At 36.4% G+C, this 19,756-nt stretch overlaps 3 protein-coding genes and 1 non-coding gene across 4 annotated transcripts; all 4 read right to left on the bottom strand.

The window, feature by feature from the left end:
* Nucleotides 1-905: 905 nt before the first annotated feature.
* Nucleotides 906-4,346, bottom strand: LOC133872231 (small ribosomal subunit protein uS11x). The gene is made up of 6 exons (XM_062309681.1): nucleotides 4,187-4,346; nucleotides 2,777-2,896; nucleotides 2,612-2,657; nucleotides 1,858-1,943; nucleotides 1,522-1,651; nucleotides 906-1,188 (listed from the first exon to the last, which is right to left on the bottom strand). Exons 1-6 carry the CDS (start codon nucleotides 4,187-4,189, stop codon nucleotides 1,121-1,123), a joined length of 453 nt encoding a protein of 150 aa, XP_062165665.1. The 5' UTR covers nucleotides 4,190-4,346; the 3' UTR covers nucleotides 906-1,120.
* Nucleotides 4,347-5,827: 1,481 nt separating this feature from the next.
* Nucleotides 5,828-11,354, bottom strand: LOC133874174 (uncharacterized). Its single transcript, XM_062312025.1, has 5 exons — nucleotides 10,986-11,354; nucleotides 10,493-10,731; nucleotides 8,229-8,341; nucleotides 6,447-6,587; nucleotides 5,828-6,297 (listed from the first exon to the last, which is right to left on the bottom strand). Exons 1-5 carry the CDS (start codon nucleotides 11,239-11,241, stop codon nucleotides 6,027-6,029), a joined length of 1,020 nt encoding a protein of 339 aa, XP_062168009.1. The 5' UTR covers nucleotides 11,242-11,354; the 3' UTR covers nucleotides 5,828-6,026.
* Nucleotides 11,355-11,420: 66 nt separating this feature from the next.
* Nucleotides 11,421-11,500, bottom strand: TRNAL-UAG (transfer RNA leucine (anticodon UAG)). The gene has a single exon. It is a non-coding gene; the product is annotated as a tRNA-Leu (tRNA).
* A 3,243-nt stretch (nucleotides 11,501-14,743) lies between these two features.
* LOC133872987 (protein ORANGE-LIKE, chloroplastic) lies at nucleotides 14,744-17,954 on the bottom strand. The gene is made up of 8 exons (XM_062310684.1): nucleotides 17,668-17,954; nucleotides 17,179-17,296; nucleotides 16,903-17,022; nucleotides 16,441-16,527; nucleotides 16,035-16,111; nucleotides 15,773-15,900; nucleotides 15,177-15,313; nucleotides 14,744-14,910 (listed from the first exon to the last, which is right to left on the bottom strand). The coding sequence occupies exons 1-8, from the start codon at nucleotides 17,862-17,864 to the stop codon at nucleotides 14,833-14,835; spliced, it is 942 nt and encodes a 313-aa protein (XP_062166668.1). The 5' UTR covers nucleotides 17,865-17,954; the 3' UTR covers nucleotides 14,744-14,832.
* Between the last annotated feature and the right edge of the window lie 1,802 nt (nucleotides 17,955-19,756).

Raw genomic sequence — 19,756 nt, forward strand, 5'->3', positions numbered from 1 at the left:
CGTTAGACAATTCTTTAAAAAAGTGGGATCGGTAGTGACTGGATCTCCTTTATTGAGAGTGTGTTGAGTTTCTTTTTAGAATGAGTTTGCGGCTTGTGCACTATCTCTTTTATTTTTGCAGTTTTTATATAATTCTGATCTTATCCCGAAAAAAAGAAGAAGAAAAAAAGAACCCTACTAAACAAACCAGAAAAATAAAAAATAAAAAGTAGAACCATTTTTCTATTCCTAGTGTAAAGACGGTAAACTACAGAGATCGGCAAATGGGATTGTCTAGTTGAAGACAGTAGTAATTTCGATGATTGTTTAACCCAACAACTTAGTTGCAAACACCTGAAGAGACAGACTGCTGACAATCTTAATACTGTTCGGACTGTAGATGATGAAAACAGGGTTTGAACTAAGGTATCAATCATATCCCACATTCAAGACAATTGACCAAATAAGGCAAAACTATTTCATAAGAGTTCATTGATATCTTCTTTTTGGAAAGCAAATAGACTTCTATTCTTGACTTTGATTGTAGCAAAAGATTAGCAAAAGGGTCGGGCATGAGCCATCAATGAGATACCACTCTAGAAGAGCTAAAATTCTAACATAGTATCAAGACTTAAGGGCCAAGCGACAGTCTTAAGTAAAAAGGAGTTTGTGCACCAATATCTGCCATAAAAAGTCTAGCCATAACAGATGAGAAGCCATACAGCTCAATTCTAACATAATTTACTATGACTAGCTTTTAGGTTACTTGAATATTTGCTACCTGCCCCAACATTGAAATTACATTTGCACCAAAAGATAGTACAATACTACCAGAAAGATGCCTGTCTGGTCTGTCAAACAAAATCATGAAAAAGGTTCTGACCTCCGAAAACATGGAACCATCAAGACAATCACTAAAAGTTCCATATCCAACTTCGCTTCAGAAGATCACTAGTAAATATTAAAAGTAATCCATAACAAACATATTTTGTTTCAATTAAATGATCAGATCTCAACCTAACAAAAATCAAAACTACAAGTATTGTCCTCAAAAGGAAGTTAAAAACAAGTTTGCATCTAGACAGAAGTCCAAGCAAAGAAAGATAGCAGCTGAATCGGCTTGATCTGACATGGAAAGGAATCACAACCTTCTCCCCCTTCTGCCACCCTTTCTGCGAGTACTGTCACTAGGAATCGGGGTCACATCCTCTGAAAACAATACAACAAGGTTTCTATTACTCTCGATAAAGCAAGAGGATCGTGGGATCTCAATTTAATAGTGACAATTGTGTGCGTGCAGTGCAAGCACTGAACCAGATATCAACAACAAAAGTTCAATAATTACAAATCAGTGGTATGGGAGTTATGTATCAAGAGTGGCATAATTCATATAGAACTACAGATACGGGAGTCGGGAGTCTTTAGGAATAGAGGAAAAAAGAGAGGGGGGGGGGGGGGGGGGGTTGGATAAGAACATTAGAGAATTAGAATAAAACATAATAAAACCCAACAAGTCTTAATGTATAAAGAGAACAGCAATACCTATGCGGCCAATTTTCATGCCTGAACGAGCAAGGGCTCTAAGTGCTGACTGGGCACCTGGACCAGGAGTCTTAGTCTTGTTCCCTCCAGTTGCCCGCAGCTTTATATGCAGAGCAGTAATGCCAAGTTCCTGCAAATTACAAGCAAAAAGACTCAAGAAGAATTTCCAGACCAAACAAGAATTGTGAAAAAGTTTGATTAATACACGAGTGAAATACAAACATCCCACTTTCATGAAGGAAAAAATATCAAATTCTGCTGTTGCACATCAATTAAGGACTTTTTTTTTGATAAGTTGCACATCAATTAAGGATTTAGCAGAGGTAAAGCACAAACCTTGCATCTTTGAGAAACATCCTGAGCTGCAAGCATAGCTGCATATGGTGACGATTCATCTCTATCAGCTTTCACCTTCATACCACCTTGGGAAAGAGAAAATGAGTCATGGAATAAACAGGAGGCAAACTAAAGAAAATGTCAGTTAAGACAAAGTAGCCTGAAAAGAAGAACAGATGCTATATATAAATCAAGCAGCAACCAACCACCAAGTACATCAACAGCATATAGCCTTCTAGTTGAAAAAATAAATCAATGAAATAGAAGTAGGACCAAGGAAGATTGTCAAAAGAATTGAATTATAGGAGAAGAGTACATATATTAGAACACAATAAGATTGTTTCCAGAAACAAAATTTCAACTTCTCGAATAATCAGATATCAGAGAAATGGTCTTTTACTATCTATCTATCTACACACACACACATATATACACACAATGAGATGCCTGTGCTAAATCCCCACATGTACCATGAAACTAGCAAGATTAGCACGGGTTGCACCAAAGGGATTGCTGTAGGATTTGAATACAGGCCAACATGGTAGGATTTGAACACAGGCCAACTCTTCCTGAGACATTCTAAACCCATGTTGAAGAGCCACTCAAACTAACCCTTGGCTTTAGGCACCGCATAACTTTGGTCAATTGATCATAGAACGTCCAAAGTTTAGTTAATGTCAGATATGCTAATGTTTAAGACCCAGACATAAAAATATCCACATTATAGTGAACCAAGAGCAAGACCATATCATACCAGTAATGCGAACAAGTGTTTCCCCTCCAGACAAGTCAGTCACATGCTGCGATTCAAACAAAAACATTTTATTTGATTGAACTGGAAGATAATTAATCTATCAAAAAAGTAATACAAATCAATTACAAGAAAAATAAATGAACATATACAATAGTTAGTACTTACAATGAATGTGTCATTGAATGAGGCAAAAATGTGGGCCACACCAAAAACCTGCTCTCCTTCACGTGTAGCAGGTCCTAGAGTAACATTTTCTTCTTTGGGCTCCCTGGTTTTCCTTCTTGACTTCAAAATCCACAAGGATATGTAAGAACTCATACACATCATCCAAGAATTACCAACATAGAGTTGGGAAAACCAAATAAAAGTAAATCCAATTGACACCATTGCACAAACAGAAAACGTATTCATACATACTCAAGAGCTCAAATTTTAAAGGAAGAAAACTGTGATAAGGGCCACTCTCTTTTGCTATAATCAGCTCTCCCATCAATCCTTATACATCCAAAATCTCAATTAAGACACATGCCCCAACTAACATGTTAGGCTCAACTACCCCACTCGCAAAATTTCAAGTCCAAGCATTTTATTGACCACAATACTCTGGGAAAAAATGAGCCAGTGGGTTCTCAAAAAATACAACAGGGAGCCCAATAATAAAAAGGAAAAAAGAATCTACCTACTTTTGTTGGATATCTTTAAACCATTTAAAGCTATTTCCTTTCCCTAATATTTTCAGAGAAACAAACGAAATGGTGTGTCACTATTGATATTTTAAACAATGAATTTTGACCTGCAGTTCTGTAAATTGAGTCTACACTTGGTGCTCATATGTTGGTTGATATGCCATAAGTATACACAATACAGAGGGAGCTCGTGCATAGCAACAGAGATCACACTCATTGAAGCACTCGTCAACATCAAAGTAACATAGTAATTAGCTTACAGAAAGGTATGACATTACCATTACGAATCGGTTTGGTTACCTGGAAAGAAGCAAATAATTAAAAAAGACTAAATCTCTGTTATTCTCTTTTACATGATTCACACACAAAAAAGACAGTTCAATAACCATATGAGGCATAATTGAGTTAAACAATTTCAAGTTTTTCCGAACAACAACAACACTGTTCAGCACATCTTCTCTTTTCCCACAATTTCTCGGTATCAAACAGAAGGTAACCCAATCTCTTCAGCACATCAGAAGAGAACGTCAAACCAAGGTTCATCTCTATCCCACTACATAATACAATGTAAATCCAATAACGGTGTTTGGTTGCCGAGGAAACTGAGAAAAGGAAATTTCTTTCTCATGCTTCCATAAAATTAAAAAAATTCACAGCAGCCTAGGCCAGCGGTTGCATTACTCTCACTAGTAGTTACACAAAACCTATTTTAATTTTCGGATATTAAGACAAATGCAACCTAATATTCCAAAGTTTCGGTTATTTTCATATTGTTTTTCCGCGCTTTCTCGGCAACCAAACTACGAGAGTTTCTATTAAGCAATGCTGGTTCTCAGATCACTAAAATGGGAGACAAAGAGAGAAGAGAGATAGGAGTAGAGTCGCTTACCATGGCTGCGATGAGCAAATGCAAGCTAGGAGGGATTAGGTGTATTGAAAACTCTGACGCTGCTCGGCCTTCGGAAACCCTAGCCTGTAGGAGAGCCGACGTGCATCGTTGCCGTTTTATACCTAGGGTTTTTGGACCGAAAGAGCTGCGAAATAACCCAAATTACCCTGAAGTTGTTTAAATTGTAAATCTGACCGTGAAAGTTAACTCGTATTCCAGATTGTGGACAATGTCTAATTGTTTAAGTCCAACTAAAGGGAAAATGATTCTTGCGTATGAGCCATTGTCACGATCAAAGTATTATTTCGTTGGAAAAAGTTTATATATCCTTCTTAAATTATTATACAATTGTCAATATTTCTCCAAATTATTGATAGGTCAATGTTTCCTCCAAATTATTAAAAATTGTCAATATCCTCCAAATAACAAAACTTCTTATTAAAAAAAATAAACACATATCCTGAGGTGCTCGAATCAACCCCAACATGTGAGGCAGTAGGGTGGGTAGACCACCCCCAACACGTGAGGGGAGGAGGGTGGCCGGATTACCCTAGGTGGTCCAACCACCCCTGAAACCCATAAGCAGTGACTCATCCACATATACACATGATAACATATTAATTACGTGATATCATATATACTGGTCGATGAAACAAAATAAACTATCGATCATTAAATGACTCATCTACGTTTTACTTGAAATTGAGAGGAGAGAGGATTAAGGCATTTATTAGATATAGTACGTAAAGTCCCGCAATATTTTTTTTAAGGGATAAGCAATCCAATTAGTTGTAAAAACATGTCATCCAATTCCTTCTAATTGTCACCCTATTTGAACGATTTTGATTGAAACTATACATTATACTCTCACATCGAATTTTTTTATTTACTTTTAAAAAAAAATAGAAGATACCGATTGTCACTGATCAAGCTCCAAGGGCATGAAGGGATTGACCATGAAAGGGAGAAAAGACTAACAATTATACCGTAGATCACAATGACCAAAAACACACAGTTAGCACCGTAGATCTCTATGGCCGGAGGAGGCCAGCCATGACCATAATAGCTTGAGGGAGTAAATTATCAATTTTTTTGGAGTTTGGGAGGATGTTTAGGAATAAAATGACAGTTTTGAGGGAAATAAAATATAATTTTTCTAAATTTTTAGTTAAAAACAGATGTTTCACAAGGAAAATGCTTGATGGGAGACACTCATCCGTCCCCCATCACCCATTTATAATAAAAAAATAATTTGTTATTAAAAAATTGGCTTTGATGTGACATCAGAACCAACTTTTTAATAAAAAAACTAATTTTTTATTAAAAAAGGCTCACAAGGGACACTCAGTCCCCTGTGTAGCAAGCCTCATTTCATAATGCAGAGACGTAATGCAAATGAAAGCCCCGAGTACACCAGCACTACTAAATGAAAAATGCTACCCTTCATACCCATTGCACACGACGTGACGCATTTTAAATAACTTATTTTTTAGTTTTTTTAAGTGACAGATATAAAAAAATATTTAAAACACGTCATATAAGCTAATATGAAATAAGTGTAATAAATGGCCGTGAAGAATAGCATTGCTCACACTAAATTCATATGTATGAATATGACAAAAACTAGAAGAAAACTTGAAATACTTTCAAATGGATCGAGTCTTGATCAAGAATTCTGCATTTCTCAAGTTTCGAGGTTCTACCAAAGTCATCATCTGAATCATTATATCACTGCCTCATCCCAGTATCAAAAATTATTTTAAAGTGTGTCATCACTGAATAACCAATCAAATTTCAGCATATAAATTTTGTCTATTGTTGATACTTGATATCCAAGAAATCAACTACTATTAGGTCTAAGAGATGCAAGCTTTGGAGCAATTATCTCTAAAAGCCCCTTTGGATTGTCCGCGTGAACCCAGTGGCCTGAATTGGGAAGCACGTGAATAGAAAACTTTCCCTCAGACCCATCTCCATCTCCTCCCCGATTGGCAAGGCTTTCCAGCCGCTGGATCACATCTGAGTCCCACCTGTCACTGTTCTCTGCACGCACGATTGCTATATCCATACCTTTTGGTGGATGCTCCAAAAGAGACCAATAAGACTTCTCCCTACAGGATTTTTTTTACATTCATCTTTTACTTTTATGTCATATGAAGAAAAATATAAAAAAGGATACCAGTAGAAGTCTTTATCTTTTATTTTTTTCCTTTTAAGGAAGTGATTTCAAATTGATCTCTAAGAAAAATCATATATTTACCTGTATGAATTGAACATTTGCACAGCACCTTCAAGATTAAATGCCCATGTCTCATGCTCTCCTGATTTCTTGAGGTTGCTGCCTATCCATTCCGACAATGACTTTGAGAACCCAAGTTCAATCATATGACTCACAAGCCACCTGAAGTCTCAGGAACAAGATTTGTTTCAAAAAGAATTCAGCATGGTGGATTCTCTAATGATGGCATCTGACAACATTGTATATATCCCCACCGACTTAGCTTTTGACAACAACAAAAGAATCACTTTTCTCATTAAGAATCTAATATGATCCTTTCCAATTTAACCAGACATAACGAAATAAGAAGCCTCCGAGGCAGATGCTTGAGTGAGGTAAGGGGTGTGAGTGTGTATATATGTGTAAGCAACTTATATATATTTAATTTTTAATAAGTAATTCAATCTTATTTAAAAGCGTAAAGAAGCACAACCCAAGTACGCAAGAAGTATACAAAAGAGAACACTAATACGAAGAAAAAGAACAAAAATCCAAAATTCAAAAAAACTAGGAAAATGTAGACTATTGTATGCCATTGTCCATGTATAAATGGATTTAATCATAATGCTTTTTAGCTTGACCACCAAAATCTCACGATCTTCAAAATTCCTTACATTCCGCTCTCTCCAAATGCACCACATTAAATACAAATGTGCCATCTTCCAAACTTCTAAGACGTTATGGCTTCTTTACATCTTATATTAACCTCCATGTACAGTCCAAAATCATTTTGTAACAGCAACTAAGTTGTTTTGTTTATTTGCTATGACTGGTCATACATTTAATCCACTTTTGATATTTAGTAAACAACAAGGTTCTCAGTTAAGCTGACTAAAAGATAATTACTAAAATGCTGAAGAGTAATCACCAATCAAAAGTGAAGCACTTATAGATCAGGTGCTTATTTAACTTCCTTATACTGAAGTAAAGAGTCTATCAGGCATTCAGGCCACTATAAGCATCACTGTCGAGTCCACTGAAAATCCCAGTCAAAGTTCTAACTTGAGTTTAACTTATCCCAAAAAAATAAAAATTAACAACTCCTAAAAGTTGGATAAAAAATTAAGATCGATCTGAAAACAAAAAAGAAGTAAAAAATAAATATAAAAAATTGCAGAATGACCATCCATTTCTCCTTGTCAGATCCAGATACTTTTTACGAAAGACATCTAAGAAGCTAATCTTTATACTTCTAGAATGCAACTTCATCTCACACCTACATTTGGATTGTCTACCCCGGGGAGATGGTAGGCCCACTTACCCAACACTGCATTACCCATGCATACAAATAATGGACAAGACTTTCGTAAAGTTCCTTAGCCTAGGTTCATTAAATTCTCATACCTCAACCAGTACATAACAAAAATGGAATTTATTATTTACTAGGCCTCGATTAATAAATATGTGAGGAAATGTTTCAGTAAGAAATGATGTCTGCAATGAGAATTTTGTGATAAAATGTTCAGTATAGAACTCAACAAAACTTCATTAGGCTTTATTAGTGATTCAGAACTTATCAGAATATTGTGATAAAATTCGTAGTTTAGATCAAGTGTTATAATTCATCATTTTTTTGGGTAGACTATACATTTCAATGAGAATTTTGAGATGACGAATCTTGATCTTCTATTTGCAATTTAAGAAAACACTTACCACTAATATGGTGATTTTTATTTTTTTCACTTAAAATACTTGACCTAAGGATCTAAACCTAGGTTTTGCCACAAATAATAATGCATTACAAGAGGGAAAAAAAGGTTTTACTTTCGTGATGGGACTGATGAAGGTAAGCTCTGTAAGGTCTGCAACACCTTCTCAACTTCTCCATCACTGCTTTCAGGGTTCACCTCTCCAGGGACGGAGTCCAGTACCCACAGCTGTTCTGCATCAGGCAAATAGAAAATGGCAAAACAATTTTCGGATGTGCAAGTAACTGAACATTGTTAAACTACCTAGTGGTGAAAATTTAAAATGTTACTTGGTCACTGGCTAACCTGAACTCTTAACAACAGGAATCACATTGCAACGACAAAAGCCCCACATATATATCAATAGCATAATAAAAACTAATGCAAGGGAAATAATGTGTTAAAAAAAGCAAGATGGTACATTTAGAATCCAATGAGACAATCACAAATATGGATTGAAATAAAGCCGTGGGCAAGATGTCTTGCTGCTAATGAGCAAATATATACAAAAGACGGAATCTAATATTTATTAATGCCATACAGAACAACCGTAATAAATATAATCTGTTTAGAACAAATGATGCAACTACAATCACAAATAGTCAAACAAAATGTGGACACTCATATTCCTATTATTCATAAACTATTTGTGCATCCGTGATCTAGGGGACACTTCTACAATGACCATTGATCGGCCAGGCAAAGTTTCTCACGATACCCATGCTCCATACCTGCTTGGAAAATCACTTTGCAAACTTATCTACTATGAAACCATGCATAAGAACTGCATTATGTTTATTTTAGTGGAATTCTTCATTTAGTAAGTGACACTTTTTGGTTCTACTTTCAAATTTACAAACACCAGTGTAGAAACTTCACCAACAGACAAGTAGCTATCTACTTATATCTAGATCATCGGGAGTTCCCATGTCCAACATTCCATGTCGGCCCCATTATCTAACTTATGTACTTTCTACATAATACATGCAACAATACGCATACATGCACATAAATACATATAGGAATGCACATGCCCGTTTTATTTGTAAGCGCATATGCAGCTATAGGTTGAACCATTAAGAATGATTCTTATTTTGCTAAGCACCAACAACTTTGGAGGAGATCAACAATGTCCCCACCTCTAATTAAACAAAGATAACTTAGATTCTCTTCTACTGCTTGCTACAAGCTAATCAACAATGGTAAATTGATGAATATATTTCAAACTTCTTTACCCATAATATCAAACCAAATAGCATGTGCCGTTTGATAAAACCTCCAGTTTCAGAAATATAACATGCAAAAAATTATATATATATATGTGTGTGTGTGTGTGTGTGTGTGTGTGACACTAGGTCAGATTTTTCTTTTTCTATCCTTTTTTTTTCTCTCTTCTTTTTTGGATCAGAAGTTGGGGTATTCTACGTCAGAGTAAAAGGGAGATATAGCCTAGCCTCATCCAAGGATGAAGTAGGTTAGCAAACCCATAGAGACACAAATACATCCAGATATTGCAAAAAGTAATTCTATGTTGGGAGCACTCTCTTTTTTTTTTTTTGATAAGTATTGAATGAATTTAAAAGAAAGGAACCATCAGAGGCCAAAGTTTATCCTCACCAATGAGTATATTGTTGGGAGCACTCTCATGGCTAAACTGACATGCACATCAGTAAAACCATAAGAATGGTAAAAAAGATAAATGTCCCATGTAGCAGCTCCGGCACCCATTGATTTTGCACCTTCTAAGATCTTGGGTTGAGAATTCTCGTCACGCTTTTCTTTTTTATTCACGATTTTTTGTTATGGATTTCTCATCATGTTTCCAAAATTTAGATCACCAAAAGGTAAGACATATGCGCTTGATACAGGCCAAAAAATACAGCAAACCAATGTTGAGTGACTATTATAACTCTCATTTTCTTATAGATCTTGACTTATGCTTGCAATACTGCAAAGTACAGAGGGAAGACTTCTCAATACTCCCAAAGCACCAGGCTTCGCATTCACATTCATGTGAGTCCCACCTGTGGGCATTACATGTGCAGCCCACACGTGTGTGGGTGCAAAGCACAGTGCTCCAGGAGTCCTGGACATGAAGAGAGACAATGCAATTGTCCAAGTCCCCACATACACAAGGTTTTAAATTCGAAACTGATATTGCTACAATTAGATAATCATTCCCATTGCTTATTTTCCACAGTTCCATAATTGCTAATAAAATAACGGAATACCTTGTATTTTATGATAATATAAAGCATACAACAAATTCAATAACGGACAATCAATTTTAGTATTAAATACATGTGCACTTATATCTATGAAACTTTGGCAAAGAAAAACCTGTTTGGGCAATGAAACAAATTCACCATAGTCGCCACGAGCACAGCTCTTCGCAAACTGAAGCGCAACCTTACCACCCATGGAGTGGCCTATAACAACATCAGGCCAAGCCCAACCTTGAGCCTTCACTAAATGAGCCAAATCATTGGCCGCGTTGACCATGTCATGAGGTGGTTCTAGGCCTTCTATTTCAGTTGATCTTCCATGGTTCCTCAAATCCACAAGCACCATCCTCCATTCTATACAAACATATATAACAAAAAACAAAAAGGCTTCTGAAATTGAGTAAATGTGGAAAATCTAACCTTACGATGTGTTTGGTTTCTAAGAAATAATTCATACAAGAGAACAAAACAAAAATTCCAAATTTATGATCCAAATTGCTTTGGTTTCAGAAGGAAACACTAATTTGAGTGAAAACGAAATATTAACTAGTCCCAAACAATAAAAAAAATCTAAGATTAGATTGCGAGAGTCGAGAGAGAGAGATTACCAGAGGAAGGAGAGGAATTGGAGAGGGTGGAAGCGAGGTTTCGAGAGAAAGATCTCCAATTTCTGCCAGAACCCAAGAGGCCATGAAGAACAAAGGCTGTTGAGTTGTACGGCTTCTCTGTTGAAGCTCGGACCTCTTCATACGCTAGGGTTTCCAGCAATCTTCTGCTTCCACAATGATGATGAGGTGGACTCGGTGAGTTCAGGAACCGAGTCAGGAGATGGAAACCCGGTTTGTTCCTCAGAGTTCTTGCCATTTCCACTTTCCGTTCGAGGCGTTAGTCGGAGCAACTCGGTTGGAGAAGCAGCGAGGTACGAAAGGCCAAGAACAAGGGACAAAAATAAAAGTAGTGCGATGAAAGAACGAGGGGTTGGGAAAAACGACGACGTCTACTCGTTTAATGTGAGATTGGCCAAAAATTGTATAGAATAAAAATGACAGCTGTGGGATTTGAACCCACGCCCTTTCGGACCAGAGCCTAAATCTGGCGCCTTAGACCACTCGGCCAAACTGTCGTATGGCTATTACCGTACAAATAAAATTATATATCCATAAACTTGCCTAATTAATTTTATTCTTACTCTTCTTTATTTTATTTTTATTTTTTATGGATTAGTTACTTGTTAGCATCCATACTTTTTGTAGATTACTTTTCCATTATGCTCTAGAATAGTCTCAAATCTCTAGACAAAGAATTCTCATTATTTTTTTTTCTTCTATGGACAAATTTTTTCTCCAAATTGGGTTGATGAAATTTCTTCTAATTTTAAGTCTATTAAAGTTACATTTGATTTTACAACATGTAATTTTTACATTAATTTCTAATCATATTAAAAATGCATCTGAGAAGGTCACTTGCTCCATTAATCTTATTAAAAATGCGTGTGAAAATTACATGTTCTAAGAACATATATAAATTTAATAGATTAAGTTTAAAGAATTTTTGCCCGACTTAGTTTGAGGAAAAATTTATCCTTTTTTGATTCAACTCAGTCCCCATCGCCATTAAAACCAAAAACCAATGTCCTGTCAATTGATGAATTTTCATTTGCTAGACTTCCTAATGATGATCGAAAGCTTATGTTGCTTGCTTAAGTAAAATCAGTGTAACTAATGCTCCGTTTGTTTCAGCGTAAAATAATTTCCGTATTTTTCGATGTTTGGTAGGGGCGAAAATAATGATTAACCGAAAAATGATTTCTGTTTGACCAAAAATGCTTAATAAATTTCAGAAAATGATTTACGCTTTTTAAAAGCGTAAATTATTTTCCGTAGATGATAGATGTAGTCGACTCTCTTTTAAACAACGCAGTCGACTTTTACGTTCAAACAGTTGACTATTGCCGGATTTCGACAAGTCAAATTCTGACTCCGGTCGGTGCCGGGATCCGACAAATTAGGTCGGAATCCGGCGATGTCCGATAGATATCGCCAGATTCCGGGGATACGTGCCAGATTCCGGCCAAACTGGCCGGAGCGGCCGGATCTTCGACTATCTGGACGGATCCGACCGTCTGGCAGGATATTGGCTGGAGCGGTCGGATCTCCAGCTATATGGCCGGATCCGGCCAGAACGCCGAATCACCGGCCATCTGGCCGGGATTCGGCCAGAACTGCCGGACCCCCGGCATCTGGCCGGATCCAGCCGTTTTGGCCGAATCTCCAGCCAGATGGCCAGAAACTGGCCAGGACGGCCGGTATCTGGTCAACTGGCCAGAATCCGGCCGTTTTTGCCGGATCCTGGCAAAGATCGCCGGAACCTAGCAAAAATGGCCAGATTCTGGCGACTTTTGCCGAAATTTGTATATTGCAAATATAAAAAAAATATTTTTATATTAGTATTTTTTATTTTGTGAATAAAATTTAATTTTTTTAAATTAATATGATTAAATTAAAATATAAAAAATATATTTAATTTTCCGTACGCGCCAAACACCGAAAAATGATTTCGACGGAAAATATTTTTCTGAAAAATGACTTCCCTGAAACTATTTTACGACGAAAACCATTTTACACCGAAACAAACGGAGCATAAGACTATGCATCATGCTGGTCGTGCGAACCGCTCTCCCTCAAAGGTACTAAGCATTTTTTTTTGCTCAGCAACCCGAGTTAGTAGTGCCCATATAGGCTACCCACTCATATGCGGGCGGGTAGCATTTTTTTTTTTTTTTTATATAAATTTTATTTTAAATACAACAGTAACCGATTACATCAAAAAATAAAAAGCACCAACACAGCAGGACTTTGGCAACCCAAAATTTAAACTATGAACGAAAGTACGCGGAGGCAATGCTTCCGAAGATGCTGACCCATTGACTCGAGGCACGGATACCACAAAGCCGGGGTCACCAGTGAAGGTGATATCACAAGTGAATTGGGTCACAAGGACCTAGGGGTAAACATGGGGAGAGGAAAACAACAAATAAGCCCAAAAAAACAACAACACAAAAACAACAAAAGCAGCAGATGTCCGGTTGAAGGAGAAGGGGTGGGAGCCTTTCCTGACGGCGCGTGAGGGCCACGTGTAGCAAAGGGGAGGCCTCTCAGCATCAGGAAACGCTGGTTTGACCCGGAACCACCGATGGCCTAAGCGTTGGGAGGCTGAAGGAGCGGACGTGGTCGCCACGCGCCGGCGAGAGCGAAGAACTCTCTGGCGCTTGTAGGCCACGCGCTGTTGTGCAGGCGGCGGTGGAAAGAACAGAGACCGTCGGTGGAAGCCGGGGACGCCGGAGAACCAGTTGGTAAGGAGCGTGTCTTGTAAAAATTGAAGGAGAAGAATAAATCTAGATCCAAAAATTTAAATTGTAAAACCTTTCCAAAATTTACAAAGAGCACGGTTAGGGATGGAGGGAAAGACCAGAAATAAACGCTATGTGGAGACAAACTAGAAAACAAGTAAAGTATTGAAAGGATAGATGGGTAGATGGAGCTTTTGCCTTATCTCCAGTGGCTTGAAAAATTGTAAATATGGAGGAGGGATGACGAAAGGTGAGAAGTATGGGTGGTTGGGAGGTGTGGTGAAAAGATGAGGTATGGAACGGAGATGGGTGATGGGGAGAGAAGCACAAAGCTTCCATCCCATGGGATTTAGCACAGAAGACACTAGAGAATTCTAGAGAGAAGGGAGACTAGGCGGGTAGCGGTTTAGTGTGAGTATTATTTGCGCCGCCCACATACCAATATATATTATAAAAAAATTATATATAACGTCAAAACGACGACATTTTAGCAAGAAAAATGATTTTTTTAGAAACCGTTATTCTTGCCATTTTTGCGTTTTCTCTCCCGCTGCTCCATTGAACCATTCTCTCTCTCTCTCTCTCGTCTTCAAGCGTTGATTTGTTTCATAAATTTTTATGTTTTTTTTTCTTTTCTTTTGCCTTTCTTCTCAGGTCTAGGCCCAAAGACAATGGATCTGTCATTCTTTGCCCAAAGCCCAACATATTTCTCGGGCAAATAATTGTCTGCCCGTGGGCAGTTACATGCGGATTCTACCCGTATTTTTTTTTATTTTTTTGAAAAGGGATTCTACCCCTATTGGACAGGCAGACAGATGCTCAAAACAGCAAGTGGGGGTGGTTCTGGTGGCAGTCTGGAGCTGTTCTTCGCCCGTAAGGGCAGTGCTCAGCCCTAGGTGCGACAGATAATTCCCTCAGTACTCACAATGGGAATAGCACACAATTCGTATGATTTAATATTTATAATCAGGAAGCAAAGAGAAGATTGAAGTAGCCTAGTAGGGAAATATGTGGCCGTTTGTCTTTCAACAAAATGTTTACCTTTTTATTTATTTTTTTCCTGAGTTACATTAGAAGAAAATTACAGAGAAGGCCTCCAATCCTTGTCAGTCAAACGGATCTATTCGTGGGTCATGTTCGCTAGCCATCAACATCCCAGTGCACAGGCATGTCGGGCACATCACCTACATGTGGAAAATAATTAGCCACAGCAACTCAATGATAACAGAGTCAATTAATCTGTATGTGAGTGCATGTATTAGTGAGTGAGTGAGCGAGTGAGAGGGGGAAGAGATTAACAGAGGCACTGCAATAGCAAACAAACCAAAACTAGCCACAACACCTAGGGCTCATGGATCAAAGCTATAAGTTATCCTCAAAAGCAGTCTTAAAATTTGAAAGTGCCAATTCATTTTTCCATGAATTAGCTATCTCTTGTCAGATTATATACCTTTCCTGCACCGGAGCAGTTTGGACACCTCTTCGTTGTCGGCACTCGCAGAGGGCGATCAGAAGCGGTGGATACTGAAAGAGGATCAATGCTCAGGCATACACCGCTTGTAGAACATCGAGCACAGGCCAAATAACCTAACCATAGGACAACAGAAAATATGTTACACCGTTAAAGAAAAGAAGTACAGGAAAAGAGAAATGATGAGAATTTTCTTTTGGAACCCCCCTTTCATGTTAGAGAATCAGGTCTAGCACAACTAAAAAAAAGTTCATTAGTACCATACTCTTCAGCCTATCAAGTATACAATTCATATCTCAACGATTGGTGAATGAAGATGAATGTGCTTCCAAAGAAAAATATTACATGTACTTTTAAGTGCACCCTCTCTGACATGGCAGTAAAAATTACCATTGACAATTTTCACTACCACGTCAGAGAGTGTACACTTAAAAGTGTACGTAGTATTTCTCACTTTCAAATGCAACCATTAAGCAGGAAACTCAAGTTCTATTTGATAGACAAAAACATGTCCTGAATTAAAATTGTTACATACCAGATGAATGTACTAATTAAAAAGTTCATTGGTACCATACCAGTTCCATGGCAATATTTGCATCTTTTCTTCTCTTGTTGCTCCACATTGTTAGCTTCAATTAACATCAGAGCTGAAATGACACCCACAGCCCCACCCGAAAAAGATGCCACAATGGGATCAACCTGGCTGATTTGAGGAAAATTGAACAAGCGTAATTCAGAGCACTAATCAAGAAGATGTGTTGTTCATCAACGCCAAAATTTTAGTTGCTTTAGAATTCAGAATAAAAAAATTAGGAGAAATGCAACTCAAGTCAATACCTTAGCTGCAAAGGCAAATGCATGCTGCGTATGAAATCTTCATATGAGGTGCCACCTAAACCTAATTTTAACTCCAGCTGCCATGAAAATAATTTAGACATTTAACACACATCATGGTTAAGCACTAAAAGAACATAAACACACTTATGATTGGATAAAAAAAAAAAAATGTAATCACCTTCAGTGTGATGAGAAACACGTAATATCAGATTTATTGGGAATTTTAACAGTGCGGAACTGAACATTACAGCTCCATAACACACACACACACACACACACATACATACAAGAGAAGAAGAAGAAAAAAAACAAAAGGACAGTTACTGACATTAGGCAATAGAAATTGATACTTTCTTATTATTGTAAAAGTTAATGACAAATCAAATAGCCACTGTTATAAACTTACTGTTGGAGCAATAAGGCCCCCGAATGCAATTATCCCAGCTATAAATGACAAGCTAGTCAAGTACAGCTGCTTCATCGTCTTTGGTGTCTAGTTCAAAAGGAAAATGCATACGGTTAGCCTCACATAAAAAAGATAAATGCTTTAATGATACAGATCTCACAAGAGAGAAAGATTTAAAGAGACTAAAAACAAAGAGAACAGAGTATGAGGACATGCTGTTCCCGCTCACAGGCTTAGAGGGTATCTCAGAAATGCATTAGGTAACCCGTATTAAAAAAATGATGCATTTGCGGTGCTAAATATCAATAATTACAGGATTCTAACCATCTTTTTCATCAACTTTTTTCCTCTCTACATCGTCCATAAAATGAAGAACCCCAAGTACAGGTTTGGTAACTATAGACATGCTTTCTTAGGTGAATATCCAAATCTTCTTCGCAACAATATCATTTCGAAACTCACCAAATGAGGGAGGAAAGGAATAGTCGACGGCATTTCGGGCATCTCATCAGCTTCTTCCTCACCACTCTCTTCAATACCTTTCACACCCTTGATGCGCTCTTGCACCCGTAATCTCCTTACCTATACAAGTTCCAGCTAAAACATTTATGTAAATCCATAAAAAAAGTTACTTACCCACAGAAAGTGCAATTTTGTACAGAAAAATTTCTAAGGAATTAGGCTTTGCCAGATTAATATACATTTGGAACTGACTCTAAGAAATTTAACAAAATTCACCTCTTCCATGAGGAGAAAGATCTTATTGCGTCTACTCCTTATGTTATTTTGGATTTCCCGCAGCTGCATCTGAACAAAATCCTGGACGGTTTCCGGTCCTTCTATGATGCAAAAGTTGCTAAAAAGATTTGGAAAAAAAAAACACAAAATTTGAATGAGATTCATAGCATTTTTCTTTCACGCATACGAAAAATAAGTGTTTACTCTCCGCCGGTACCGGTCCTTAGATATTAGGAAGACTATTTCAGCTTTATATAACTCAACCTCTTTCATACAAATTCATTAGGAAAATTCAATTCTGTAGCTCACACAAACAAGCTAGGAGCTTTCTAATAGTTTCTTTTATCTGAAATTCATTCCTAAATGCTGTCATAGTGTCATGCTTTTTTTTCCCACATTTTCTCGGCAATCAAACTGAAATAAACGAAACATTTGAATAAAAAAAAAAAAAAATTCAAAGCAAACAAATAATAATAATAATAATAAAACCTCGGGTTGTTATCGCTAGAGGCGTCCTTCGAAGAAGAAGAACAGACGATTCGAGGGCGTGTGGAGGTGCCTTTGAAGAAAGCGAAACGGTTCGCGTTTTCATTGAAAGAGGTAAAAAAAATTAGGGTTTTGGAGGAATCGAGCTTTGGAGGAGAGGTTGGCGAGAGGAAATGAGAGCGGAGAGAGAGAGTAGACATTGTCTCTATCCTTTGGTCATCCCAAAATTGCAGACAGAGAGAGAGAGAGAGAGAGAGAGATAATGTTAGGAAGTAGGTGAGGCGTTTAGGGGGAATCTACAGGAAAAGGACGAGGGGGATCTAAGGCCTGCTCGATGTATCCAACGATCAGTGTGATGCCACGTGTTTCATGTCGACTGCTTTGCAGCGCGAGATTGTTCTTTACCGTTGACGGTTGCCATCCTTATGGTTGAGTTTTCACTTTTCATGACCGTTACAGTGATGTTTTACTGTTGTAAAAGAGAGCAGGGAATTGGGCTTTTCGGCCTCGTTCAGTTCGCTTTTAGTTGGGCCTAGCCTACGAAAAAAATGATACCCACAAGGATTTTTGCATATTTTAATTAATTGATGATCTAAAATAATTTATTTAGCGAATGTATTGAATATACTGATAACATTACTTATTTTTTAGGAAAAAATACACATATTCCTCTCAAACTATCACTTAATTGTCAATGTGTCCCCCCAAACTACCAATTGTGTTAATGTCTCCCCTCAAACTACTAAAAAATGTCAATGTCCCTCCTAAGATCAACAAAAAGACAAAAATGATCTTGAATTATTTTGAATAAGACAAAAATGTCCTTATAAATTCGAAAAAAAAACTAAAACTAAAACTAAAAACAAATAAAAATAAATTATTTTTAAAAAAACAAATTAAATAAATTAAATTAAAAAACGAAAAAAAAAACGAAAAAAAAGGAAAAGAAAAAAGAAAAACAAGTTTTTTTAGTAAATTAAAAAAACAAAAGAAAAACCAGTTTTTAATTTTATTTTTATTTTGTATAAATTTTTTTATTTTATATTTTTTAATCATTTTTTTTTAGTTTTTATTTTATTTTAATAATTTTATGAAGGGTATTTTTGTCATTAAAGGGACATTAATATTTTTTGGTAGTTTAAGGGGGAACATTGACACAATTGTTAGTTTGGAGAGGGACATTGACAATAGAGTGGTAGTTTGAGGAGTTGTGTGTATTTTTCCCTATTTTTTAATATGATATAAAACAGTTTTGGTTCTACATTTGTCTTCGATCTGAGGTACCATAATAGAGTAGAACGACAGCTCAGGTATGATGATGATGGTTCTCTCCATTTTAATTATTTTATTATTAATATTTTATTTTATTATATTTAATAATGTATATAGTATCCCATTATTTATAATTTTATTATATATGGTATCATCATATATATATATATATATATATATATATATATATATATATAATTTGGATCATGAAATGCCTCATCTTCATTTCAATCGAAATAAAGAAGAACCTTATTTGATTCAAGGTTTTTTGAGCATTTATATATATATATATATATATGGTAGATTTGGTGTTCGAAATTCTTATCATATATTCTAACATTCGGTGGAATGACTATTACAAGATTATTACATTTCACATTTTTCGTCTTTTTAAATTTCTAATAAAAACTATTCATTTTCCTAATAGAATAGTCATTTCGTGTATTAAATGTACCCGTAGAGTTTTCCTTCAAAATGGGTTGGAGGAATTCATCTAACCCAGTTTATAAAATTGTCATGTTTGCATTGAACATGTGAAAAACACATTTTTTTTTTTTTTTTTTTTTTTTTTTTTTTTTTTAGCAATAAGAGTTTGAATAAATTCTGTTAAAAATGTACGTATATGCTTCTCATATTTTATTAAAAAGAGAAATACTATATACTATATTTATATCCAATATTCATTCAATAATGCTGGCATGTATGTCACTCCCAACCAAGCACTGTATATATATTTTTTATTTAACAAGAATTAATCCAAATGATAGGTGGGAGTGCCACATCAATATTATTAAATAGAATTATAACATCTAGCATTATT

This window comes from Alnus glutinosa, chromosome 7 (assembly GCF_958979055.1).
Source record: "Alnus glutinosa chromosome 7, dhAlnGlut1.1, whole genome shotgun sequence".
Classification (NCBI taxonomy): domain Eukaryota; kingdom Viridiplantae; phylum Streptophyta; class Magnoliopsida; order Fagales; family Betulaceae; genus Alnus; species Alnus glutinosa.